This window comes from Pteronotus mesoamericanus, unplaced genomic scaffold, assembly GCF_021234165.1.
Source record: "Pteronotus mesoamericanus isolate MK-2021 breed Mesoamerican mustached bat unplaced genomic scaffold, CSHL_Meso_final scaffold_636, whole genome shotgun sequence".
In the NCBI taxonomy this organism is placed as follows: Eukaryota; Metazoa; Chordata; class Mammalia; order Chiroptera; family Mormoopidae; genus Pteronotus; species Pteronotus mesoamericanus.
The window spans coordinates 2,149,478-2,177,180 of NW_026555324.1; the positions used below are offsets into that span (position 1 = coordinate 2,149,478).

Genomic DNA, 27,703 nt, shown 5'->3' on the forward strand with positions numbered 1-27,703 from the left:
CGCCTCTTGCCTTTGGGCAACACCCTGTCTGGGAACCTGGGAGCTCCCAGGCCAGAGGAAGGGGCACATGGACACCTGGTATGGGACAAAGAAGTGAAGGGGAGAACTCTCTCCAGCTAAGGGAGAGCTGAACAGAACTGGCGGGGATTCCCCAAGAGCCTGGGACAGCAGTGGAACATGCCAAATGAACACCAAAGTTCTAGAACCTTCTAAATTAGATATCACCTGAAATCCAGGCCTTAATTCGATTATGTTGATTCTTTGTTTCATAAGAGATTGTTTATCATAAACTTATGTGCATTACCCATCTTCCTAGCTCGTGTGCGTGCTCCAGACCAACAGGCTCACCCTCCCGGGGCCCCAGTTTCCTCACCTTTACAGTGGGTGCTAAATTCTTACTTCAGCGTGGCTGTGAGCCATCTACAACCGCCAGACAGAGCAGGCAAAACAGCATCTGGCACATAGTAGGTACTCAAGAAATACCTGAGGAATAAATGACTAGATTCTACCTGCCCCCTTTGTTTCTAACACACCTGGGTTTCCAGTGCTCTGCAAAGATAGTATGGAAAGTTGGCACGCATTGAACCTAATTCATCAGAGGCTGAGGTTTAAGGAGAAAATGCACTTGGGGACCTTAGTAATTTCTGTCACTGTGCTCTCCACATGGGTAGGAATTTCATGTATTGTGGTCACTGCTACATCCCCAGCATGCTGAGTAGGGCTGGGCTCCTAGTACAGACTTAATGAATTTTCATGGGATGAAGGTGTATTATCATTGTTTGGGGAGACCTGGAGTCCTCCAATAGGCAAGATTCCCCAAGCTAGTGGTATTGACCTCACAGAGGAAGGAAAAGCCAGACCAGCTTGTCTGCAACCCCGCCTGCTTCTAAGAGGCAGATACCACAAAGCGGGTTCAACATTTCTAATGGGCACATTAAACGGCCAGAGAGAATTATTTCAGAACAGAGAAAGCTTTCTTCCAGGAATGCTTCCAGCATGATGTGTTTTCGTCCCTGGTTTAACATGTATAATTTGCCTTTAGAAAAGGAGCCCAGAGAGCTTGGCATGACTTAGAGACAATGAACAATGGTTGCAGTTGACCAAGCACAGTCATCTCCTACAAGGAAGGAGAAAACCATGCGGTGAGTGCTGGGTGCAGGAAGATCGAGAGCAAAAGGGCCTGACCCCTGCATTTCTCAGGTCCTATTATGGTGGAGCCTGGGGCCAGATGGCCATATGTCTGCTCGGGCCTGTGACTGGGAAATGAATACATTGGGCCTGCGCTGCTTTCAGAAGCTCTTGCCAATTTCACCAGGGCAGAGGTGAGGACTCCTGCTTCTTCCTACCTCTTCCAGCCGATCCCCACCTAGCCCCAAGTCCAGTGTCCTGATCCAGTGTCCTAGGGGGGTCTAGGCTTATTTCTGGGTAATGGGAGGGCTTCAGGATAGGACCCCATGGCTCATGGAAGGGACAGCCCCCCCTACCACTGTGCCCTCCAAGTGGGGAGCTGGAACAATTCTCAATCCCAGCCCCCCAGGGCAGGCCTCGCTGACAAGGGAGGAGCAGCCCACTCTGCTCCCATTGGGTTTATGAGGGTTCCCTCCCCATCCCCGTTTAGATATTAACTCAGCCAGGACAGGCCAAGGCAAACAGACCAGAGCTGGGGCGGACAAGAGGACAGCAACTGTGGCCAAGGGCCCCACGTCACCCTCTGGCTGCCATGGACGTGCCCTGGTCCATGGGCTTGATCCTGCTCCTCTTGGGGATCCCCTTCACCCACACGGAGCCACTGTGAGTCTGGGGAACTGAGGGGAACCTGCTGACTGCCTACGCATTTGTCGTCCCCATGCCTCCCTGGGTAGGACCCCACCTGCCTCTGCTGTCGCTTCCCCTGCTGGACTCCCCCTGGGCCCCTGTGTTTGTCCACCGGCAGGTATATCCTGGTGACCCCGCGAGTCCTGCGGGTCGGCAGCCCAGAGAACATCCACGTGCAGGCTCACTCGGACTCCTCGCAGTCCCTCAGTGGGTTCCTTAAGGTGAACCTCACCGTGTGGGACTTCCCCATGAAGAAGACGATGGTGGCGAAGGGCCAGGTCATTCTCTCACAGGAAAACAACTTTATGAGTCAGACACCCGTGACGGTAGGTGACAGGCCCGGAGGGGTGGCCGCCACCAAGGGAGGCTGTGGGCCAGCAGCAACAGTGGAAACGGGGAGACTCTAGAGGGACTTCCTACAAGAGACACTAGGGAACACATGCAGGGCTTGGATACACTTAGTGCTCCTCTAGTGCTCTGTCCTTTTAGAAATCCAAAACACCCGTAGTCTGGACTCTGAGAACCTGCCATGATTATTAGCCCATACACTGCCTCAGTGCTGATTAACAAAAGGCGCCCTCTGCTGGTGGCTTGGAAAGCTGCGCATGGACTGCATTGCATCTCCGCTTGGCTGCATGTCCTTGGGCAGGAGCCAACTGCACAGCCACAGAAGGTGACCCAGCTCCCAAGGCAGAGTCAGAGGGCTCCCATTCAATTGCTCCTCCCAAGACCTGCCCCAGGGTTTTGGTCCCAGGGATGGAGACCCAGCAGGGCCTGAACAGTGGCGGCGTCTCTCCCCAGATCCCCGAGAGCCTGGTATACCCCCCACATGCTGGGCAGCAGTATGTCATCATCCAGGCAACCTGGGCCCCCACCTCCACATCCTCATTCATGGAGAAGCTTGTGCTGGTGGTTCCGCACGCTGGCTACATCTTCATCCAGACAGACAAGACCATCTACACCCCTGATCACTTCGGTACGGCCTCTGGGTGTTTGGCCTGGGGCAGGCGTTGACTCTCACCCCCAGCCTCGCCCAGTGCCCAACATATTCCACCTGCCAAGATCTCCCCACTGCCCGAGATCAAAATGACTATACCCTCTGCCCTCCAAACTATCCAACAGTCAGTCTTCCCTTCTCCTCCAGTTCAATACCGGGTGTTCACGCTGAACCACAGGATGGATCCTGTGAACAGGACGTTCACTCTAGACATCAAGGTGGCCTCTCCTGCTGGCAGGGTGGGTCCCAGACACTGGGGCTGTATAATGTGCTGGAGGCCCGCAGGCATAACCCACCTGCCTGCCCCCGCAGAACCCAGAAGGGATCACTGTGAGCAGCCAGGACCTGTTAGCCAAGGACGGTATCTTCTCAAGCTCGTTCCACCTCCCAGAGCTCATCAGGTGCCCTGCTGGGAACCCTGGGGATGGAGGGAGGGAGGGTCTCCTTGGTCTCCATCTCTCCTAACTTTCTGGCCTCAGTTTTGGGACATGGAGCATCGAAGCCAGTTACCAAAGTGCGAGCAAGCAGAAGTTCAAAGCAGCCTTTGATGTGAAGGAGTACGGTGAGCGTGGCTTGACAGGGAGGGGGAGGAGGGCCACGCCAGAAGCTGGGCTGGGGATGCAAAGGAGTTCCTGTGGCGCACCCACTGCGTGCCAGGGCCTCAGCTGGGTGCTGGTGAGTGGGACGGCCTGTTCCCATTCTTGGGGGTTGCCAGAGCCACCAGGGAAGGAGTAGGGCAGAGAGGGGATGAGGGGAGGACGGCAACCTGTGGAGGGCGCCCACTGCCTTTACTCCACACAGTGCTCCCATCTTTCGACGTCCGGCTGGTCCCAAACAAGAAATTCTTCTACCTCGGTGATGAAGCTCTGAATGTGGACATCCAGGCCTGGTGAGTTGCTTTACCCTTAGCCTGTCCAGAGAACCGAGGGCACCAAGAAACTGAAGGGTAGAGGGAAGTGGGCCACTTCTGTAGCGTGTAGGGTACAACACAGGCCCTCCTTGACACTCTGGAGATATTCTGGGTCACCTACATTTTCCCATAAGGTTGTACAGACCACGCCCACCCCCTGTGAAGCTGTGCAGACCATCTCTTCAGGCTTCTGGGGTTGCCCGGGCCACCTGGCCCACCTAACGGAGTGGGTCAGACCTCGTGGTCTGAACCAAGTCTGAAGGTCCACAAGGTAGCGCAGGTACCTCAGGCACCTTGTAAGGTTGTCCAGGTCATCTCTGCAGCACTAGGAAATTGCAAATGCCACACTTGCTGCCAAATGAAGTTTACAGGCCACCTCCGCCAGCCATGTTGTCCCCCTAAGGTTGTAAGGGCCATGCGTGCCACTTCTTAACATGATAGAGATCATTCCTGAAGTTTTATCATGCTGCGCAGACACCCCATGGGTTGTCCTGACTTCTGTATGGCTCCAAGTGGCTGCACGAGCTGACGTTACCATCTCCTAAGGTTGCACAAGCCACATCTACAACCCTGCAAGGCTTCGTGCGACGTATTTGTCACCTTCCAGGATTTTGTGGGTCAGCAATGAAACTGTCTAAGTTTCCAGGGGCCTCGTCTGCCCCTCTCAAAGTTCCATAGCCGCTGTTGCAGCCCTGTGAGACCGCACGGGCCGTCTCTGCAGCCAGGTGAGGCTGTGTGCGTGCTTCAGAGATGGCGGGACGTCTCTCTCCCCTCCAGGTATGTATTCAACAAGCCGGTGGACGGGCACGCCCTGGCCATCTTCGGGGTGAAGCACGATTCCCGCCGGATCTCCATTGAAAGCTCCCTGCAGAGGGTGGAGGTGACCAAGTCTGGACCCCTCCCCAGCCTCCTCTCCCCCAACCCTCCATCAGTCCCCCAAGAAACCATCTCCTCTTCTTTCCCCTTCCCTGGGAGCAGATCTCTAGAGGCCAAGGCCACGTCTCCCTCCAGAAGGACAAACTGATGGCCGCATTCCAAGGCCCAGAAGAGAACTTCATAGGAGCCTCAATCTTTGTCAACGTCACTGTGTTCTCCTCAGGTGCCTCCCTCACCCCGGCCCGTGGCTGAGGTCAGGACACTGTGTTCTTTCCCAGCCCAGACATCCTGCCCGCGTGACCTCGGGCCACCTCCTGCTCAGTTTCCTCATCAGAGAAATGGGAAAATGCCAGAAGGGCTGGCAGGAGCTGAAACTGTCACTGTCTTTCCCTGTCATCACCAAGATGGGCCCCCCACACCAGCAGCCCTGCCACTCCCCGCAAAATTGAACCTCCTCCAGACTCCTGGTCCCTCTGTCTCTGCAGGGGGTGAGATGGTCCAGGCCGAGTCCTCAGGGCTGAAGATCGTCCGGACCCCATTCAACATCAATTTCATCAAGACACCCCAGTATTTCAAGCCGGGGATGCCCTTCCATTTGAGGGTCAGGGTCTGGGTTCATTCCACCCAAGGACTCAGGGGTTCCACCCTCAAACAACCCCCCCACCAGGAAAAAAAAACCCGCACTGGACTCACCTGTCCCCTACAACTCACCTTTCTGAGAGTTGAGTCCATCCAGTCCCCCAGGTCAGTCCCAATAAGTCATAACCCAGGTCTTCCCAAAGCACAGCAATGGCTCCAGGATTTCTCTGTGGGGGCTTAGGAGTCACAGTCAGACTGGAACGTGGTGCTCAGGGGTTTATCTTGAAGCTACTTCTGCAGAGCAAGCATGCCGTTTTATACATTCATTTGGGGTGACTTTGAGCCGTCTGGTGGGCTTTACTTTAGTACCAATCCTACTCTGAGTTTTCCCCAAGCCCTCCATGCTCCTCCCACCTTCTCCACACCCCCGCCCCCAGCCCACCCTCCCCCTCGCCCACGGGCACCCCAGTGCCCAGGGCCAGCACACGCAGCTGTGCACTGCAGCACTCTAGGGAGTGCCATCCATAAGGACTCTAATGTGAATGGCATCTCTGGTGTTGTTCAGTGCGCACCTTGCACAGCTGTACAGGGCAGTCCGATCCAGGTTGTGTCCCCAGTGCCCACCTCTCCTGCCAGGCCACCCCCAGGCCTGCCCCTTATCTCACCCCCCATTCCACCCCAGGTCTTCGTCTCAAATCCTGATGGGTCCCCAGCCTCCAAAGTCCCCGTTTGCTGTGAAGACAAAAAAGAGTTCACCTCAGACAGAGGGGTGGCCACTCTGACCATCAACACAGACGCAAATATGAAGGAGCTCCCTATCCTGGTACTAATCCAATGGGGCAGATATGGCGGTGGGGTTGTGTAAGCTGGAAGGGTTGACAGTTAGCAGCCCATCGATCTCCCCAGGTGAAAACTGATGCAGATCTTCAGCCAGAAGATCAAGCAGAAGCTAGGATGACGGCTTGGCCTTACTCAACTCAGGAAGGGTCAGGGAACTTCTTGCACATTGAGGTGAAGATGTTTGACACAGAAGTTGGCAATAACATCCACCTGAGCCTCAACACCAGGAATAAGGATGACGCAACCAAGGAGCAGATTACTCACTTCACCATCCTGGTGAGGGACTAGGAACAGGACTTGAGTCAGAGAATTTTTTCCCTGGAACAATCTTGGCTCGCTGAGTTGAAGGAACAATGAAAAAATGGTGTGAAGGTGGGAACCATCTAGGGTGGGCTTAGGCCAAGGAACTGAAGCAAAAGGACTGAGGATGTCTCTCACCCTCAGAAGGATGGCCTTCCCCTTCTCATCCTTGGCTTCCCTTGTTTCCAAGGTCCTGAGTAAGGGTCAGATCATCTCTGCCAATCATCAGGTAAGACATCATGGGAGTGTCTACACGTCAACCACTATTGATGTGACTTCAGAGATGCTGCCTTCCTTCCGCATCCTGGCCTTTTATTTACTGCCCAGAGGAACAGGCCAGGACCCTGAACTGGTGGCCGATTCCGTAATGATTGACGTGAACGACAGATGCATGGGGATGGTGAGTGAACTCCCTGCAGCGGAACATCGCCATCATAAAGTTCAGGAGAGGGCATAACCAAGTTCAAGGGGTGCCCAGCCTGGGGGCAGGTGAGTGTAAGAGGAAGAGATATGGCTTTCAAAGCTCAACCCAGGGCATGACGATGGGGCAAGTAAATGTGTAGAGCTGGGATTGGCCCGATGGAGTTCCCCAATGCTCCATCAGAGCTGTAGGGAGCGTGAACATGAAAGTGGACTTGCAGAAGCCCCTTGGAAGCCTAGGAGCCCCCTTTTCTGACATGTCTCTTTTTCCTGGTCAGCTGAAGGTTGGCTTGGATAATGAAGATCACTTCAATTTTTTGGAGCCCAACACCCAGGTGGACATAAAGGTGACAGGCGATGCAGAGGCCACAGTGGGGCTAGTGGCCGTGGACAAAGCTGTCTATGTCATGAACAGCAAACACAATCTCACACAGAAGAAGGTGAGAACATACGGAGTTGGGGTCAAAAGGTGGCCTGGACATTCTAGCTGAAGCTTCGTCTTCTTCAGCTGTAAAATGGGCAGCACTGATGGTCCCAAGGATTCAAGCAGCTGGCGCACGGGATAGAGATGGGCAGGTGGTAAGGGGTCAGTGGGAGATGGTGTGAGAATTATTATGGGAGCCAGCAATCCCGGTGCGCCCTTCTACCTTCCCTGGCGGGCCACACAGGCCCCAATCCAGGTTCCTCCCTTGTCCCCAGGTCTGGGACGTGGTGGAGGAGCACGACATTGGCTGCACGGCGGGCAGCGGGAAAGACAGGCTTGCCGTGTTCAAGGACGCGGGCTTGGACCTGAAGATGAGCTCGGGGATGGACACCCTGGCGAGCACCGGTGCGGGCGGGGGGTGGGAGGGGGCGGCCAGGGCGGAGGGACGGAGGCAGTGCCTTCTAGTGGTTAAGAGCAGGAGGTTTGGCATCAAACAGATGGACTAAAACCCAGGGTTTTGACATTCACTGTGGGTCAGTCATATTTCTTCTCTCTTCATAATCTCAGTTTCTCTGTCCATAAAATGGGGATAATAATACAAGTAATTCACTCTGTGTTGATTAGATATAGGTCCAGCCATGTGTATCAAAAATAAAATTAACAGTAGCTTAAATAAGAAGTTTATTGGCCCTGGTTGGATAGCTCAGTTGGTTAGAGCATCGTCCCAATGTGCCAAGGCTGCTGGTCTGATCCCCGGTTGGGGCACATACAAGAATCAGCCAATGAATGCAAAAATAAGTAGAACAACACATCTCTCTCTCTCTCCCCCCCTCCCTCCCCCTCCCTCCCCCCTCCCTCCTTCTCTGTCTCTCTCCATTCCTCTCTCCAAATCAATTTTTTAAAAAGTAAATAAGACAAAAGTTTTATTTCTCCCTCAGTAACAATCCGGAGGTCATTCTGGGACTCGGTGTCTCTCTAGCTTATTGTCCTGCACACACACCTCATCGGGACCCCATTCCATGTGGCAGGAGGAAGGGAAGCGGGAAGGAGAGGACACTTCTGTCACATCTCATTGGCCGTAACACAGACACTTGGCATGAATTTGGTGCGAGGGAAGCTAGGAAATGTACTCTTCATTCTGAATGATAGAAAAAGATGGAGGTTTAGCTGCCACCGATGAAGGGAGGAAAATGGGTGTCGAGAGAACTAGGAGTGTGCGACAGTTTCTATTTACCACAAGTTCGACCCTGTGCTCAGTGCTTGTAAATGCACGATACCTTTGATAGAACTGCGATTATAGTCATTGCACATAGCTGGGGAAAGTACAGCCCAGAGACGCTGTGACTTGCTGAAGACCACACAGCTTTTAAGTGGTGAATCTTGTCTATGAGGTACCCGTGGAATAAAATGAGGTCACATAAAGCACTGGGTGTATGGTAGCACCCAATCGGTATCATCAAGGCTGTTGATAATGATCCTGACAATGATCTCCATTCCTCCCTCTAACCCGTAGACTGGCGCTGCCCCCAGAGCCCCTCTCCCAGCCGCCGCCGCCGCTCCCTGAAGAGCCTGGAGACCAAGAGGAATGCAGGTCAGAGAGAACGCTCAGTGTGCCCCGCTGTATCCATCAGCACTTAAGAAAGAACACTGAAGCCATTCTAGGGACTTTACGCAGGGAGGAAGGGATTTCATCGTAGGAGTTTTGTGCTTTCAAAATTATTGGATGGGCTGCAGGAGTAGACGTTTTGAAGACTGCTCATTGGGACTCAGAATCATCCCATTGCAGTTCTTGCAAGGCATGAAATCTCAGGAAACTCCTGCCAAAATTCCCGCTGAGGCTGGTGGATAGAGAGCGGAACACGGAAATTTCCCCGTTAAAAAAACAGGCAGACCGAGGCCCCCTCATTAGCTTCCGCTGCTGCAGGGGAAATGGTCTCTGCTCCTCTTCCACCTCCAAATGTTGCGCAAGAGCATCTCGAGTGCAGAATCTAATCCCGGCCAGAACTCCAGCAGCAAGAGAGCCTGGGAAATGTAGTTTTTAGATGTCAGCCCTCTGTGGTATCGGAGGGAACGTAGATGGGAAGAGCAATGGGTGCTGAATGCCAGTGGATGATTTCTGGCTCTGGGCCTGGAGTTCCAGGAAGACGGGAGGTGCTGCTGGCTGGTGCGAGAAGCATGCATTCTGTGAATATTAGATGTGTCAGTCTCTTTGAGCGATGTTAAGGACTTGGTGGATCTAAATAAAGGGAAAATAGGTAAAATCTAATAAAAATTAAGCTAAAACCCTAACTCTAATTTCAATATCAAAAATCATACTAACCAGCTGGAGAAAGTTTATATGAACCACTGTTTCATTTGTGGTAATGATCAGTTACATCATCTAACTATAGATGTTCTAATCATGTTATAGGGTAGACAGTAAGATTTTTAAATTGTTATAATTTTATCTTTAAGTACATTCCTTCAACTTGCTAATTTAGAAGCATCCAACTTGACATCATGCTTTACAGCAAGCTTTATGTTTTTAAAAATATATAATGAAAATTGGGAGTCAACATGGCATCTTCTATAAATAAACATGCCATTACCAGTCCCTGTCCAACAGCAGAACACGGAGGAGGGTGAGTGAGGGGAGGGGAAGCAACAGTGGCACAGATTCTAGTCCCAGCTCTGCTGCTTGTGAGCTGTGTGATGCTATGCCAGTGACTCGACCTCCCTGTCACTCAGCTCCTCGATCAGGACTCACCATACAGGGTCAACATGAAGCGTTAGGAGGAAGACACAGGAGGCAAAGTGTTCCGACCAGCAATTGCCAGAGTTATGGCTGAACAGAGACCTAGTACACGTGGCATTGGGGTGGTTGGCTCCCAGCTTCCTCAGATCCTGCTCAGTCCCTCCTCATCCCTCTAAACCTGGCCCACAGTGAACAAGTTCAACACGGAGCTGAAGCGAAAGTGCTGCGAGGCTGGGCTCCGGGAGAACCCAGTGGGACTGTCGTGTGAGGAGAGGACCCGGCATGTCCGCTACGGGCCAGACTGTGTTGCCGCTTTCCTGAGCTGCTGCCATCTGTCCGAGACTCTGACTCGGGAGGCCCGGGAGGATCAGCTGCTTCTGGGGACAAGTGAGGGAGGCACAGCAGGAGGCGTGGGGTGGGGGCCTCCACCCAATGGCGTGAGTGCCATGGAACAGGGCGAGGGGAGATTTGAGCCATGGGGAGATGGGGTGGGAGGGACCCCCTGAGGAGCCTGCGGGGCCGGCCACAGGAGACATGCGAAGGAGTCCCGGCCCCGTCTGCTCCCTGCAGCGGATGAAGAGGAGGACTTTGAAGACATCTTCATGGAGGACCTGCCTGTCCGGACCTTGTTCCCTGAGAGCTGGCTCTGGAGGACGTTTACTCTGCCAAAAACGACAGCAGCGGGGTAGGATCACCACCCCCCATCCCAACATCTGGTCCCTAGCCCTTCCATGAATCAGTGGACGTCCACTGAGTTCTCAGCATAGTCCCATGATAGGAGCCTCCCCGCATGGAAATACAGATCCCAGGGGTCCCCCCAAAATGATGACGCTCTACGGGTGATGCCTCGCATGAGGTGACCCACTGACCCCTCCATGGTGACCGTAGCCCTTGGACAGGGGCTCTGTCCGGGCAGCACCAACTCAGTGGTTCCCCTCCGCCCCGCCCCTCCCCCCCGCCTTCCAGGAAGATCTCCCAGCACAGCATTCATGTGAACGTGCCGGATTCCATGACCACGTGGCATTTTGTGGCCATCAGCCTCAAGGCTGGAAAAGGTGACCCCCACAAGCCCAATGCTGAGAGGACGGGAAAACATTTAGCCCCAGGGCAGTGCGCTTCCGCTTGACTTCAACACGATCTCCCGGTTCTAGGTCTCTGTGTCTCGAAACCCTTTGAGCTGACAGTTAGGAAATCATTCTTTGTGGATCTTAAGCTGCCCTTCTCTGTGGTCAGGAATGAGCAAGTCCAGATCCAAGCTGTGCTGTACAATCTTATGAACCACAAGGTCAAGGTGAAGCCTCCAGCCCTGCCCTTCCTGCCAAAACATCCACGGCGGGGGGGGGGGGCGCGGGGAGAGGATGGGGTGCGCCATTGTGAGAGAGGGCCAGCAAAAGGCTGGCCTTTTTGAAAAACTTCTAAGGTATTTTCTTATGTAAACCTCACAGTAACCCCAGCAGATGGGTGCCATTATGGTTCTTTAGAGATGAGGAAACTGAGGCACAGAGTGGCCAAAGGGCTTCCAGAGATCACATGGCTCATAAATGGCAGAGGGGCTTGAACCCAGGAAGGGTCTCTGCTGTCAACCACTACGCTGGGTTGTCACCTACTCAGGATTCTCAGGGTGGGGCAGGAGGGGACTGTGGCTCTAGGATCTTGGGTCATTTGTGCGTCAGGACCCCCCAACGGCCCACCCTGCCCCAGGTCCGCGTGGAGTTCCCCTACAAGGAGACACTGTGCAGCGCATCAAAGCCGGGAGCCCCGTACCGCCAGGTGGTGGTTGTGCCGCCTGCTTCCTCCAAGATGGTGCCTTTTGTGCTTCTCCCACTTGAGATAGGCAAAGTGGAGGTGGAAGTCAAGGTCGTGGGCCAAGGGGCCCTGGACCACGTGAGGAAGACTCTCCTGGTCCAGGTAATGGACGTCCCCACGCCTTGCTTCTAGTGTAAACAGTGGACCTTCCCTGCGTCATCAGGAGAGGGGCAGGGGGGCGCAGGATCAACAAAGAAGCCTCCCAGATGCGAGTGAGGCGAGAGGCTAGATTTGAAAGTCCAGTCACAGAGCCCCTACCTCACAACTTCGGAGTCAGAACTGGGTTCAAATCCTGTCTCTGCTGTGTGATCTTGGGCAGCTCACTTAACTTCTCTGAGCCTCCATTTTCCCACTTACAGAATGGGGATAATCACCATGACCATGAATAATCAGAGAGCTGTGAAAATTACACACAACCCGTGTGTGACCCATCAATAATACTTGATTTTCTTAACAAAAACACAGTTAGGCCCTACAATATAGCACTTCAAGAATATTAACTCATTGAACCCTCAGAACAACCCTAGGATGTGGAAACTATTATTCTTGCCCTTGTATGAATGAGAAAACTGAGGCACAGAGAGGTTAAGTAATTTGCCCAAGATCACACAACTAGGAAGCAGAAGAGCTGGGATTTGAATCCAGATATTAGGGCTCCAGAGTGTGTGCTCTCATTAGCTAAGCAATGCTTCCTCTTATTGTCATTGTGATTGTCGTTATTGCTGTTGTTGTTTTTAACTTGTTTCCTCATTGCCTCCCACAGGCAGGGGGGACTACAGAAAAAATATCCCATAGCATCGTCCTGAACCCCCAAGGTTTGTGGGGTCTGCAGGGGCATGTGGGACCCCGGGGACACGCCAGGGCAGAGGGGCAGGTTAAAATGAAGGGCTCAGACGTGGTGGGCAGTCCGAGCCCCTCCTGGGCTCCGTGCCTTCTGACTTCCCCAGCCTCAGAGCTCACTTGTCACTGAAGGTTGTGTCTGCTCAGGTCAGAACCAGGTGGAACGGGTGCCAAGACAAGACCTACTGAACAAAGTGCCCAATACAGAGGCAGAGGTGTTTGTCAGCGTCCAAGGTGCTTAGGGCACAGCCGGCTCCTGGGGGGGAGGGGCGGGGGAGGGGAGGGGGAGGGGCGGGGCGGGGGAGGAGGGTGCTGGGTCCTCCGGGGCCTGCGGGGCACAGCAGCAGGAGGGGCTGAGAGTGCCCCTGCGGTGGCTCAGGCCATTCCCAGGGTGACCCTGCCCACCTGACAGGTGACATCCTTGGCGAGACGATCCTCGGCAGCCTGACAGCCAGTGAAACACACAAGCTGCTGAGCCTCCCAACCGGCTGCCCTGAGCAGACGCTGAGCCTCTTGACCCCGGCCATCATCCTGACCCAGTATTTAGACACTACGGGCCAGTGGGGCAAGGTTGGGGTGGAGCACAGGGCCCAAGTGATGAAGAACATTGTCAGCGGTAAGCGCGGGTACCCTTCGGTGACCTCGATGAGGGTGTTTGGGGCTCTCTGGGAGGGTGACCCAGGTACCTCTAGGTTTGGGGGCGGCCCCATTACCCTCCCAGACAATGACACCCAAACTCTGACTCCCCTCCCACGAGGACAAGCTGATACCGATCCCCAGGTGACCCTCAGTGACCCCAAATAGTCCTCTCAAGGTGACCCCTAGATTACTCTTGAACTCTGACCCCTCTCCCAGATAACAACATGATATGAAGGCCCCCCGGGTAATTCCAACAGTGACACCGGGTTGTTTCTTCCCCCGGACCCCCTTCCCAGGTTACAACCTGACAACATACACCTGGTTTACCCCCAAAGCAGCGACCTGCAGGTTCTGCTACAGTCACACACTGCCCCAGGCCGCGCCCAGCGGGTGCCAAGCCCGGGGTCAGCCCCAGGGAACCCCCACGCAGAAAACACCAGAATAATCCCAGGCCCTGTCCTCCCTCCCAGTTACACCTGAATGCTGACACCTCCCCAGGTATCCAAACCTCCAGGTGACAACCGGAGACAAATGCCCCTAGTTGTACCCAGAGCCCTCAAGTTAATTGGGACATTGACCCCTCTTCCCAGCTGCTCTCAGACACCAACTCCATTCAGAGGCTCCCAACAGTAATGCCCAGGGGACACCCGGACACCGTCACCCCCGGTGTTACACTCACACAGAGAACCCTCAGGTAACCTTCAGGTAACACCCAAAGAGCAATGCTCAGAGTACACCTCTGACGGGTGTCCCCACCAGATACACCAGGAGTGGCTCCTTCGAGGCAACACAGACATGCTGACACTCCTAGTTTGCAGCCCAGAAAGAGCCCCGAGAAAATGCCCAGGCGGCGGCCTCTCGGGGGACCCCCTTTCCTGGGTTTCACCTTCCGTGATCCCTCTGAGCAGCAATTCCCAGTCGTGCCCTTCCCCAGACGGGGTGATCTCCCAGGTGTCCCCTGGATACAGCTGCATGCTGCTCCCATGGTCACGACTGGCTGTGACCTTCATCTACATCTGGGCCCCGCAGCCCCCAACTGATGCCGTGTATAAGTCCCCGCTCCAGGTTCTATGTAGATGGGTTGCCTCCCCAAGTCACCCCCGTGCCCTTCCCATCCAGACTATGCCTGGTAACTTCCCAGCCACACCCCAACATCAAATCTCCCTGCAAGACCTCATCCACCTGCTTCCCCAGGATATACCCGGATGCTGACCCACCGGAGCGCAGACGGCACCTACCACATCCACAAGGGGAACCCGGGAAGCACCTGGTAAGAAGACAGGGCCAGCCTGGGGCTTGACGATCCACGCCGTGGGGTCTTGGGGCAGGCAGCCTGTGGGCCAGTGGCACTCCACACAAATGAGGGGTCAGCCTGAGGCCGTGTGGTTCACGGTCCAGGTCTGCACAGTGTAGATGCTCCTATCTTATGAACCCCCTCGGCTGCCGCCGTTCTTGGTAATCGCTTAGCCCCGCGCCCTCCCCACCAGGCTCACGAGCTATGTGTTCCGCGTCTACGTGCTGGCCTCATTCATCATGACCACCACTGTGATCGACCCGCACTCTCTCTGTGACATTGCCAAGTGGATCATCACCCAGAGGCAGGCAGAGGACGGGCACTTCTTGGAGAGAGGCCCCGTGATCATGGCGTCCATGCAGGTGCCCAAGCCCCCCACCCCCTGCTGAGCTGTTTAAACAAAACCCAGGGCTCAGAGCAGCCAAAAGGAATGTCAGGCCCTTGAACTGTTCTCAGGCAGCATGAGAAAAGGAAACAGCTGAGGCCCAGCACCCAGCCTTATCTCCCCTCGCTCCCTGGAACTCTTTTACACTGTGAGGGAGGCTGGGTACACCAGCGACCCCACCTCTCCGTCACCATCGCTTCCAGCAGCCGTCCATCCTGGTCCCCCTCCCACTGAGCCTGAGTCCTCTCTGCCTGCAGCCAGCATACCCATCTCTACCAAGTGCTCCTCCACACAAGTCTCAGAAACAGCTTCCAAGCAGACTGGGAGGCCTCTCCTGCTCAGCACCTTCTGTGGCTCCGGTTGCCTACAACGCTCTCCCTCCACTGCAGCCCTCTCTTCTGCATCTCTTCCCAAGCCTTCCCCCTCACCACTCCCGGCTCGTGGGTCTCTCCTCTTCACCTCTCGTGTCTTTGCTTATGCTCCCCTCTCTGCATGGAATACCCACACCTCGCCTTTTTTCCCCTTCATCCAGCCAAATTGTTTTATTAGATTTAGCTCAAACGTTGCCTCCTCCAGGAAGTCCCCCCTGAATGTCAGCCCTGTGCCTGTCTCTACCATTGCACCTATCCCATTATTCATTCATTTATTCATCCAACAACTCAACAACCATTTATCCAACAACTGCTGTATGCCGGGCCCTATGCTAGGCAGAGGAGAAACACAGCCCCACCCCCTCCAAAAAAAAAAAAAAAAAAGACATTTACAGCTCCTACCTTGCAGACCTCACAAGCTAAGGGAGGGGAAGGAAGGCAGAAGTCCACTGAGTAATTATAGCTAGTGATTCTTTAAGTCACAATTGGCTGTGTTCCATGGGAGATAAAAATCCAGAGAGGGTATTTAATAAGGTCCATGTTTGGCCCTGGAGGTGGCAGGGAAAGCCTGCAAAAGGAAGTAACAATACACAGACTAAAGTTCTGTGACACCCCAGGATCCAAATCCTCCAGAAGCTCTACCAGGAGCCAGGCCTGTTTGCCAGGGTGGCCACAGGAGCTGGGTGGCCTGGTTGTCCTACCACACTGGCCTCCCAAAGGAGGACAGATCACTGGACCTCTCTCCTGTGCGTGCCCCACAAATGTCCGCCACAAGGTGCCTGTCAGTTTTCTGGGCACTGAAGTTTTCTACTGTCAGTGGACCCAACTCCTAATGCAAATGAATAAACCTTTTTGTATAGTTACCCAGAAGAAAAAGGATGTGGCAATAAAGGAGCAACTTGAAGAAGGAATAGGAGTTGGTGGGGGGAAGAGTTGGGAGAGAGCTTCAGGCACAGGGAACAGCATGTGCAGAGGGCCTGTGGCTCTGGCATGTCTGAAGAGAGAGAGAAGAGACCATTGCCACCAGAGCCTGAGAGGGAGGGAAGGTGTCATGTCCTAAGACCTGGAGACCCTGGGGGACATGATGAGGATTTAAATTAGTCTCTTCAGGGTTTTCTTTTTCTATACTGTGAGTCCTTCCAGAAAGGGAAACAGGTCTAGTTCATTGCAATTGGCAAATGTTTGCTGAATAAAACTCTGGGAGAATGAATGAACCCAGCCGAGTCAGACTGCACCCCCAAAGGAAGGGAGGGCTTCAGGAGCCAGGAGGACCATGTGAGTGAGAGCCCAACACGGCAAAGAAGGTGATGCAGGAAGGGGTTACAAACACAGGCTTCACATGCTCGCAGGTTGGAGTTTCCTTCCACCAGTGAGCATTTCTCAGGCACCTACAATGTTCCAAGTGCTCCTTTAAGTGCTGGCGACCCCAGGCCAACGAAACGGATGAAAATTCTGTCCTCATGGGGTAGGCATGTTAGTGAGGAGCAGGCAGGCAATAAGCATAATGTAGACAAAAATGACATGGCATGGTAGAAGTGACATGGGGCAAGGTGTAGGAAAAGCGGGATCAAGGCGAGGTGGGTGGAATTTTGGAAGGCTTCATGAGGAGATATTTGTACAAAGAGCTGGGGAGGTGAGGGAACAAGTCATGTAACAGACTAGGGAAAGAGTCTTCCAAGTACAAGGAAAGCATGTGCAAAGTCCCCGAGGCTGGGCTGTGCCCAGTATGTTTGAGGAACAGTGAGGAGGTCATTGTGGCTGGAACAGAGTTGGGGTAGGGGCAGAGGTCAGGACAGGAAGATGTTGGAGCAGATTGTTCAGGGCCTTGAGGGCTGCAGGAGGGACTTGAACTTTTCCTCTGAGTGAGGTGGGAGCCATGGAGGGTTCTGAGCAGAGGAGGAACATAACCTGATTCAAGAGTTCCCAGGCTTTGTTGGCCAATGTGGGAAGAAGAGACTGTGGGGGTATATTAGTTTCCTAGGGTTGCTGTAACAAAGTACCACAAACTGGGTGTCTTAAAACAACAGAATTTTTTCATTCTTACAGTTCTGGAGAGTAGAAGTCCAAAGTCAAGGAGTGTAGGCTGAGCCATGTGCCTTATGAAGTCTTAGAAAAGAATCTTTTCTTGCCTCTTCTAGCTCAGTGGCTCCTGGAAATCCTTGGCATTCCTTGGCTTATAGCAACATCACTCCAATCTCTGTCTCTGTCTTCATACGCTCTTCTTCCTTCTGTGTGTCTCTGTACGGCCTTCTTATAAGAACACCAGTCATTAGGTTCAGCATGACCTCTTCTTAACGAACTATATCTGCAAAGACTTTATTTCCAAATAAAATTCTATTCTAAGGTGTTGGTAGACGTGAATTTGGGGGAGACAACTCAGTATAGGGGTTGAGGGTGGAAGTTAGGAAATTAAAGGGATTTGAACCCTAAGTCATTAACTTACTAGCAATGGGGAGACTTCACCTCTCTGACCCTCAGTTTTCTTATCAGTAAGATGGAGCTGCTTCAAAGATGCTCTGAGATAGCATAGCAAGCTTGGCACAGCTACAGCATGATCCAGCCCAGAGCTGACCACCTGGTAGCTTTGCAAGGTCAAGCAGAACAAGTTGGGGCAGGTGTCTCCAAGATGCTAACAGGGACCATGAGTGTGGTTCTGCATCCACAGGGTGGCTACCGAGGCTCTGAGGCTGACGTATCCCTCACAGCTCTTGTTCTGATTGCCCTGGATGAAGGAAAGGAGTTGTGCCTCCAGGAGATACCGGTAGGACCCCAAGAGGAGGGCAGGGATCCCCCCTCTTTTCCCTCTCTGTCCATCCCTTTCTCCTAACTTCCTCTGATGACCTCCCTCTAGCCTCCTGTCTCTGACCCTCTAGGATTTGATTGCCAGCATGGAGAGAGCCCGTGGCTTCCTCGAGAGGCGCCTCCCTGACATTCAGAAAACCTTTTCCATAGCCATAGTCTCCTACGCTCTGGCTCTCACCAAGAGCCCTCGAGCCAACGACCGGCTGGACAGCTTTGCCAGCCACAGTGAGTGCGTGGTCACTTCTTCAGCAACCATGTGTCAACTACAGTCATGAGGGTGGCAGGAGGGAAATCCAGCAATGGATGGCCAATCATTTACGGCGTATTGAGCATCTATGGCATGCCAACCCTTGAGCTCAGACCCTGAGAAACCAAGGTGAACAAGGCAATTATGGTCATTGTCCTCAAAGCTCCCACCATCCCTGGGAGAATCAAGCAGAAGACAAACAAATCAATAGAGAACTACAAATTGAGATGAGTGCTGAGATGAAAACTGCAAAGTGGGCGGGAGGGATGACTAGAGGGGAGGAGTACGGGCTGGGGGGCTGGGACGGCCTCTATGAAAAGGGGACCCCCTCGGCTGGAATGGAAGACGAGAAGGCCCACTTCTGTGAGAGGCCAAGGACATTTCAAATTGAGGGAATGGCACATACAAAAGCCCTGACTCAGGAAAGTGCTTGGCGTGGTCAAGGATAGAGAGGTCACTAAATGTGGGGAGTTGAAAGGGGTCTGCCTCTCATGGCCTGCACTGTCTCATCCCCAAGGGCCCCGATTGGAATATTGGGGAATGGAGGGGAAGGAGGGATCCCCTCCTTTCTCTAAGCCAGGAAGAGTAGAGTTAGGAGAACTCCCTTTCGGTGGGACTAGAGGGACCTGGAGAAGCTTCCTGGAAACCCAGTTTCCCCATCTCTAAAAAGAATCTGTCTCAGAGTGGTTCTGAAAATAAAATGTCCATACGCCTCCTTGAAGAATTTCACATGAAGTAAAGACAAGAAAAATGGGGCCAGATGACAAAAGGAGAGGACAGATTTAGGTAGGTGGGCTCAGATCTGGGTGACAAAGTGGGCATGCGTCTTCTAGATAAAAACTACTGGCCAGTAAAGGACAAGGACAGGATCAAGAACTCCCTGTACACCATTGAAGCCACGGCCTATGCGCTGATGCAGAAGCTGAAGCTGGGTTTGCATAATGAGACGCACCCCATCGCCAAGTGGCTGCTGGAGAAGCGGGAGCTGGGAGGAGGCTTCAAGTCCACCCAGGTGACCAGGGCCTCGGAAGGGTGGGGACTCGGGGGATGGGGGCGGTGGCCAAGGTGCTGTCAGGACGACCTGTGCTGTCCGTGGTGCTGACTCTTCGCCCCGTGGGCGCCCGGGGAACTGTCCTTGGTGCTGATCTTAACCCCATGCATCCCAACACCTAGACCACGGTGGTGGCCATCGAGGCCCTCACTCGCTTTTCCAAAGCTGTCCCCTTCGAAGGTGCCCAGGACCTCCACGTCCAGATCAGCGCCCCCAAGAGATCCTTGAACGTGAAGTGGGTCATCAATCAGAACAACGCTTACCATCAGCGGTCAGCAAAGGTAAGGTGCTCAGAGGCAGAAGGGAAGTCCACACAGAGGTGACATTGGGGATGGGGCCAAGGATCATGTCCCTGCTAATCTCTTCCCCAAGATTACTTCACATCATTGGCTATGCTGTCAATGCATTAATTCATTTATTCTACAAACATTTTCTGAGCACTTACTGTGTGCCAAGCATTCTCCTGAGCATTGGGGATACATTATGAAAGATCTGTGGTCCCTGCTCTCATGGAACTTACAGTCTAGAAAGACATTAAGACAATAAATATATTATATTTTAAGATTTTTAAAGACAAGAGAAAGAAATGAGTGTACAAAGGAGAAAATAACGTGGGTGTGTGGAATAAGGTCATCTCCATGACCTTACTTCCTGAAGAAGGTGATATTTACCCTCAATCACTTGATACATCTTTACTGAGCACTTGCTGTGTGCCAGGCAGTGTTCTAGGTGCCAGGAATATGACCATGAATAAAACAACAAAATCCCTGTCCCTGTAGAATTTTATATTTTGGTGAAGAAGACAGACAATAAGGAGATGTGAATAAGTAGAATATGTAGCATGTTAAATGGTGGCAAGAGCTATGGGGGGGAAATTAAGCAGGAAGGGGAATGGGGACACCAAGGAGTTGAAATTTTAGGATGGTCAGAGAAGTCTCACCAATAAGATGGCATTTGAGCAAAGACCTTAAGGAAAGAAAGGAGTGAGCCCTGCGGATGTCTAGGCAGAGGAAGCAGTGGGTGCAAAGAGCATGAGGCAGGAGTTTTTCCAAGAATAGCAGTGAGGTTTAATCGGGAGTGATGCGATTGGATGTCAATTTGTAAACTGTTGCCCTGGCTCATGAGGGAAGAATATATGAGAGAAATGAGAGTAGATGCAGAGGCACCCAGGAGAAGGGTTGTGCATGGGGGCTCCTCACATGGGGAAATTTGGAGACACCACAAGGTGTCAGATTGGAGCGATGTACATCAGGACACAGCCTGGGCTGGCAGTTGTAGTTGACTTGTGATGGAGTAGACACCACAAATACTCTTATGAGGAAAGAAAAGTAAAACCATCTTTCCTCCCCACCCACCACTGCATTTGAGCCATGTTTTGCTGCTTCCTTTGCCCTCAAATCCTCTTCTGGCTTCCTTTCAGTTTTCTGCTGAAGACGACCTAGAGATCAAAGCCAGTGGCGTAGGGAGAGGAACCATCTCGGTAGGTCGGGTGTCCCATCCCTGAGATCGTTAGCTGGAGCCCAGGGCGCCCTTAGTTGGTGGAAAGAGATGAGTTTAGACTCTAAGATAAGATTAAAATCAGCAAAAAAAATCTACTATTTAGGGCACTACTATTTTCTATGAACCAAACTAAAGACATTGCAACAGCCCCCCTCCCGGGAAAGTTGGTAAAAATATGGACTCCATTCAACACGTGGGGAAATAGAGGCTCAGAAAGATTTTTCACTGAGGCAAGAGTTGAAGAAAGTAGAGGTCAGAGGTCACTGGGCCTCTCTGCCCCTCCCATGCTCAGTACCTGGAGGGGTGTCTCCTTCCTTACCCCACCAGGGGAAGAGTCTCCCTCCAGGGTGCGTCCCAGTCCCCAGAGGTTAACGTCATCCTTTCTCCAATATCTGAGCCAGCAGCTCCATTGCCCTGAGCCCCATGCCCTGGGCCAATGAGAACAGTCCTCTTGTGCACCAATTTTAAGGCAGCCTGTCCTCAAGTTTCCAGCAACAGAGTCATGGTTGAATTCCTGTCATTGTGTGACTTTGGGCATGTCACACTTCTCCTGAGCCTCAGTTAAATTTAAATTCATTAAAATTAAATACAATTTCAAATTCACTCTCTTCAGTCACACAAGCCACATTTCACATGTTTGTTCAATAGCCACGTGTGGTGAAGTGGCTACCATATGGAAAAGGATACACAGAGGCCATTTCCATCATTGCAGAAGATTCTATTTCACAGAGTTGGTCTAGACTTTATAGGGTTTTCACTGCACTCAGTAATAGAGGGCAGGGAAGACTTGGCTGTGAATTCCCCACAGGGACAGAGACCTGGGCAGGCAAGGGCTGGCCTGAGGAGAAAAGGGAATGGGTATGAATGGGCTCTGACACCTTCCCTGCCCTGGCAGATTCTGACCATATACCACAGATCCCCAGAGTCCAGGGAGGACACCTGCAACCTATATCACCTGAATGCTACTCTTCAAAGTGCCCTGGAAGGTAAGCCTGGACCCAAGGATGCCCAACCCTTCCTTTTTTATTTTAGCTCTGGTTCCATAAACACATTTATTGCTTTATTCAGCCATTCCACAAATATTTATTGAGCATTTACTATGTGCCACGCCCTGTTTCCTGGCCCTGGGAACATAGGCATAAAGGAAAATATCTCCTCTTCTCCTGAAGCCCCCGTTCTCATAGGGAGAGACAAACAATGATACAGCCATAAAAATATATTATTCTTCTACTGTTATTTACTTATAAATGAATCTACATTGTAAAAAGTAAGTATATAGCATAATAGCAGTTGATGATAACTACCATGCAAAATAAAGTAGGAAAAAAAATGATACGGACTTGGAGGTGATCCAGGAGAAGCTCCCTGAGGAGATGGCATTTGAGCTAAGACAGGAAAGAACTTTTGAGAGTGAACCGTGAAGGATCAAAGGGAAAAAAACATTCCAAGCAGGCAGAGCAGCAAGTACAAAGGCCCCTGAGGCAATAATGAGCTCACCAGGTTTGACGAACAGCGAGGAAGTCCGTTTGGCTTCAGAGAAGCAAGGGGTAGAATTTCAGGAAAAAAAGTTGGAGAGGTGACAGAGGCAGATGGTCCAGGGACTTGTGGGCCACAGAGAGGACGTTAGTTTTGGGGCAGAGCGTAGTGGGAACCATAGAGACTTCTGAACAGAGGAGGGATGTGGCCCAGCGTGGGTTTGGGGAGGCTCCCTCTAGTGGCTGTGGGGGAAACACTGTAGAGGGCGAGGGTGGGAGCTGGGAGACTAAGGAGGAGGCAGCTGCGCTAGTTCAACACGGGATGATGGGGGCTGGACCCGGTTGGAGGCTGTGGCCCTGGTTAGAAATGGGGGGATTCTAGAATTCCCAGCCTGGGGAACCAAGAAGGAGGATAGAGGACACTGCCACTGGGAGCTCACTGAAGGCGTAGGAGTAAAAATCTCCCCAGGCCCAGGACTTTTAGGGAGTACAAGTGACCACGGCTTTGGTTTGAGCCCCATTTCTTGACATGTAATAATAATAATAATAATAATAATAATAATAATAATAATAATACCATTATAAAGCACTGATCAGATGCTGTGTTTAGTGCTTTACTTGTATCAACTCACTTAATCCTTACAACAATGTGGTGGGTTTGGGTGTATTATGATCCCATTTCCAGATTGGGAAACCAAAACACAGAGAGGTTAAGCAACTTGCCCTAAGTCACACAGCAGAGCCAGAATTTGAACCTAGAAAGCTAGCTCCAGAGGCTGTTTGGCCCAGCCTCTAAACTTCTGGCTTCTCTCTGCAGAAAATAAAAAGGGGGAAGAGACTTTCCAACTCCGGATGGAAACAAGGTGAGGGCACCAGGATCTTGGGCTGGACAGGAGGAAGGCCTCACTTCCTGTTATCCAGACTCCTTAGCAGCTCTCCCTGTGTACTGAGTGGAGGGTGGGAACCATGTAAGCCTGCCCCTCCGTGCCTGCCCCCTCATCTTACCTCCCATCCTGCCCTCCCCTGCCTGTGCCCCATTCTGCCCTTCTCCTGCCCTCCCGTGGTTGTCTACCATCCAGCCCCCATCCCGCCATGTCCTGGGATGGCAGCCTCTACCCCAGTGAACATGCCCCAGATACCCAGAGTTGGCTCCAAGCCCCTGGGCTCTTCCTCATCCTCATGTTTCATTGTCTCTAGACACCCCAGCCCAGTTCTGCCCTCTCTCCCAAATGCCCCCCTAGGCCTGCCCCAGATAAAAAAACAGGTACTGAGGGCCTACTGAGTGCTGGGCTCTGTTCTAGGAGCTGGGAGCACAGATGTGAGCAGAGCAGCCCCTCCCTTCCTCATGGAGTTCACAGCTTGTCAGGGGAGACAGACAATAACGAAATAATCACCCAGAATTAGTGTAAAGTGACAACTGTGATTAAATGTGGCAAAGGAAAGGTCCAAGAAGCTACAGGAGAGAAAATTAAAGAATGCTCTAATGTGTGGACTGGACGAGACTTACCACAGGGAGTGATTCATCAGCTGGGATTGCAAAGATGAAAGAGTGTTTCAGGGCAAAGAGGGAGAAGCGAGGATTCCGGGCTGAGAGAACAGGTCCAGTGGCGAGAGAGAGACTGACAGTTAAGAGCAATCCAATGAGGTTGGGGTGGGAGAAGCTGAAGTGGAAGAGTGAGACAAGGCATTTGGTAAAGGTTGTTAAGCAAGGATATGACATATCAGATTCCGGTCTGTTAAAGCTGTGTGCTTTGGGGGGCAGAGCAGTGTTGGGGATACCCAGGAGGAGGCTGGTGCACTGCTCCAGGCGAGCGCTGACGGCAGTGGGAGCATGGGGCGGGGTAGGCAGGAGGGAGAGAGGCTGGAGCTCTGAAATTCCCAGGTTCCAGGGTGACCGAGAGGCCACAATGACCATCATGGAGGTTTCCCTGCTCACTGGCTTCTACCCCAACCATGATGACCTCAAACAGGTAAGGTAGGTCCCACCTGCCCGCTGTTGTGAGCAGGATGGGGTGCCTCGGCCACACCCCACACTCCCAGTGTTGGCACACGGCAGAATCTACCCCCTGTCAGTGCCCCAAGGTCGCTTCTGGTTGTCTCCCTGCCTGAACCTAGCCACACCCCTTGCCTGATTGTGCCTCAGTTTCCTCAGCACTGGGGTTGATTGGGCAAAGATGGGGAGTTCTGAGAATTACTTCACATTGACTAGAGTTCCTAAGGCCGTGGGCCTTGGGGGGTCTCTGCTAACCTGCAAACCTCACCCTGTGCCCCAGCTCACGAGCGACATCGAGATGTATGCTTTCCAGTATGAGACCAATACGAAATCCAGCGACAGCACCGTGGTCCTCTACCTGGAGAAGGTGAGGAAGGCCGGGAGTCCACCAGAGGCTTGTGGGCAGCCCAGTGGGCGCAGAGCCCCTGGTCAGCAAGGTCCTCCTGGGTGGTGTTACCAGAAAGCCATGCCATCGAAGGTCTGCACCTCAGTAGTCAGGGCCGCGTGTGTGGTCAGCAGTTATGACTAAGGCCCTATGGTCAGTGTCCCCTGGCCAGTTGCCCTGGTCGGCTCAGACAGGGCTCCCTCCCCCAGCTCTCCCACGAGGAAGACACAGTGCTGGGCTTCCGGGTCCACAGGATGCTGCAGGCGGAGTTCCTGCAGGCCGCCCAGGTCACGGTCTACGACTACTACGAGCCTTGTGAGCAGGGGGGACCTGGGATGGAAGTATGTCCCGCGATGGGGAGAGGACTGCGACGGGCAGGGCCAAGAGGGAGGGCGGAGGAGCCAGGCAAGGAAGGGGAAATCGGGCGGGACTGAGGAGGGCCTGACCGTGGGGGTGAGGGGAAAGAAAGGTGCTGAACGGAGCCTAAGGGTATAGCGGGTATAGCGAGAGTGAGCGTGGCCTTCCTGGACGGTCAAAGTGGTGGGCGGGCCTGGAAGGGGTTGGGACGGAGTCTAGAAAGGACTGGGTATGGCCTGCTGGGAATGGACTTGGCAAGAAGGGGCGGGGCCTTCCAAGGGGAAGGACCTACTGAGGCCGGGCTGGGGGCGGAGCCAGGCGGGCACCCGGCCCACAGGGACGCTGGCCCAAGCCAAACCCAGGCACGTGCCCACTCTCGCAGCTCGGAGGTGCAGCTCCTTCTACAACCTGCCCACAGAGCGATCCGACCTGCGGAAGATCTGCCACAGAGAAGTCTGCAGATGTGCCGAGGGTGAGGTCATGGGGACACGAGGGCCGGGGCTGCCAGGCTGGGGGCCCAGGAGCCTTTTGTCCGCGGGATGCGCGGAGCGTAGGCAGAGAGAAGCCCAGTGAGGTAGGAAGATAGAAAGAGACAGAAGCTAGAGAAAGACCAGACCCAGAGACCTGGGCTGGATGGGGTCTGAGGGAAGGAAGCCCCTCCCTCGGTGCAGCCAGAGCAGCTGGCCCCCTCGCCCTCCAGAACTGTGCCCGACCCTGAGGGAGAACAACAACGCGCTCAGGCAGGAGGAGCTCCAGGAGATGGCCTGTGAGGCAGGCGTGGACTTCGGTGAGTTTCGGGTATGGCAGGAGGCAGGAGGAGACCCACCCGCTGGCCAGACGCCAACACAAGCCCTCCTGCGCCCCTTGCCCAGTGTACAAGGCCAGACTGAAGACTGTGGAGACCTCCGCCTCCAACCCCTATGTCTTCTACAACATGCAGCTCCAAGCCGTCATCAAGAGTGGTATGTCCCAGGTGGTGTGCGTCCCTACTCTGGGGGGCCTGCTGTGGGGGAGGACCAGGCCTATGCTCGCTCACACACGGGGTCTCCTCTCCTCCAGGCACGGATGCTGTCTTGCGGAGCGCCATGAAGAAGTTTGTCATCCACGCCACCTGCCTTAACTCCCTGGACCTGCAAGAAGAAGAGTCATACCTCATCATGGGCCACACATCAGACCTGTGGAGAGTCAACTTGGAGTGCGTGGGGTCCCCCTGCTGCCCTGGGGGCTCAGGCCTGGGCCCCCTTCCTCCTATAGCCCAGCCCCTGGTGTCAAAACCTCTACCACACCTGGCAGCAGGAGACCTGGGTTTCGGAGCTGCTCTGAATGAAGGAGCAGGCTGTGCACTGCACAACTTGAGGGAGCGCCATTTGTGCAGAGGCGTTGTAGATTTGGTTTTCCAACAGAGGGCAGTAAAGAGTCAGAAGAAGGGAAGCCTTTTTTAATCCCCCGATAAATGGACTAATGCAGGGGTGTCCAACCTTTGGGCATCTCTGGGCCACACTGAAAGAAGAGTTACCTTGGGCCACACATTAGATAACCCAAAACTAACAAAAACAAAAAAAAACTCGTAATGTTTTAAGTAAACGTAGAATGTTGTGTTGGGCCGCATCCATAGCCATCCTGGGCCAGAGGGGGCTTTGTTCCCTCAGGCCCGCAGGCCTGGACTAGAGGTTTGGGGATCCAAGATGGCTCTGTGGAGCAGACACTATAGACTGAGGCCCTGAGAGGCTGCCAAGCAGGGCAGAGGGGAAGGCAGGGAAGTCTCCATGCCTCTGGGGGCACCCGGCTCTCCTCACACTCTTTCCTTCCCTCGCCACAGTTACTACTATGTCCTGGGCAAGGAGACCTTCCTCATGCATTGGCCGGCAAGTGGAGACATGGAAAAGAAGGAATTACTGGGCCAGCTGGAGGGATTTTCAGAATACATGAGCACCCACGGCTGCAAGTCCTGAGACCCCGAGGCCTCTGCTGCTCTCCGGGTTGTCTCCAAGCAGGCCCAGGCCACTGGGCTTAACCCCAGATAAAGAGTGTGGAACATCACGCCCAAGCTCCAGCCATTTGTTCCTGTTCCGACGTTCGGCAGAGCCCTGCACAGCCTACCCAGGAAGTGCCTGCACCTGCTCCCTTCCTCTCTCCTACCCCATTCCAATCACACTGGCCTCATGGGTGTCTTTTCAACACCCAAGCCAACTCATACCTCAGGACCTTTGCACTCACAGTCCCTTCCAGGAGGTACCCCTTTCTTCCAGATATCTGCATAACTTGAACCCTTCCCTTATTTGGAGGAGGTGTTTAAATGTCACCTCCTCAAATATACTTGCTTTAATTATTTAGCTAAAAGAGACCCCCTCCCATCACTCTCTCTTTCCTTACTGTTTTATTTCCTCAATAACACTTAAAAATATATTATATGTGCTATCTATTAGTGTGGTTGTTAAATGAGTGTTCCCCCTGCTTAACAATGTCAGCTCCTTAAGAGCAGGGCTGTCCTGCTCACTGCAAATATGCCCAGTTCCTACAGAAGGGGGGCTGATATACAGTAGATGCTTCTGAAATTATTATGAGTGAAAAAATTGATGAGTGAATTTAGTGCCCACCCTGCACCTGGTCCAGATGGAAGCTTGATCAGGAACCCCAAGCAACTGAGGAGCAAGACAAGGGGC

General features: G+C 53.2%; 1 protein-coding gene across 1 annotated transcript; it reads left to right on the forward strand.

The window, feature by feature from the left end:
* Positions 1–1,665: 1,665 nt before the first annotated feature.
* LOC129061382 (complement C3-like) lies at positions 1,666–27,462 on the forward strand. Its single transcript, XM_054562011.1, has 41 exons — positions 1,666–1,791; positions 1,934–2,141; positions 2,617–2,791; positions 2,960–3,030; positions 3,125–3,213; positions 3,292–3,374; positions 3,614–3,701; positions 4,500–4,602; positions 4,701–4,821; positions 5,084–5,199; positions 5,860–6,000; positions 6,084–6,293; positions 6,508–6,717; positions 7,016–7,177; positions 7,437–7,566; positions 8,675–8,752; positions 10,085–10,282; positions 10,466–10,580; positions 10,862–10,950; positions 11,047–11,186; positions 11,597–11,803; positions 12,465–12,516; positions 12,689–12,775; positions 12,954–13,157; positions 14,375–14,450; positions 14,668–14,836; positions 17,896–17,991; positions 18,104–18,257; positions 19,113–19,291; positions 19,453–19,611; positions 20,751–20,810; positions 21,726–21,816; positions 23,123–23,168; positions 24,188–24,275; positions 24,579–24,665; positions 24,893–24,998; positions 25,423–25,512; positions 25,741–25,827; positions 25,913–26,002; positions 26,100–26,235; positions 26,860–27,462. The coding sequence occupies exons 1-41, from the start codon at positions 1,721–1,723 to the stop codon at positions 26,990–26,992; spliced, it is 4,995 nt and encodes a 1,664-aa protein (XP_054417986.1). The 5' UTR covers positions 1,666–1,720; the 3' UTR covers positions 26,993–27,462.
* Positions 27,463–27,703: the final 241 nt, after the last annotated feature.

Excerpts from the sequence above, each read along its gene's own strand:
- LOC129061382 (XM_054562011.1), top strand. The coding sequence starts at position 1,721 with ATGGACGTGCCCTGGTCCATGGGCTTGATCCTGCTCCTCTTGGGGATC. Across the intron at positions 19,612-20,750 it reads ACCATCAGCGGTCAGCAAAG|TTTTCTGCTGAAGACGACCT; the intron begins GTAAGGTGCTCA and ends GCTTCCTTTCAG. Across the intron at positions 26,236-26,859 it reads CTGTGGAGAGTCAACTTGGA|TTACTACTATGTCCTGGGCA; the intron begins GTGCGTGGGGTC and ends CCCTCGCCACAG.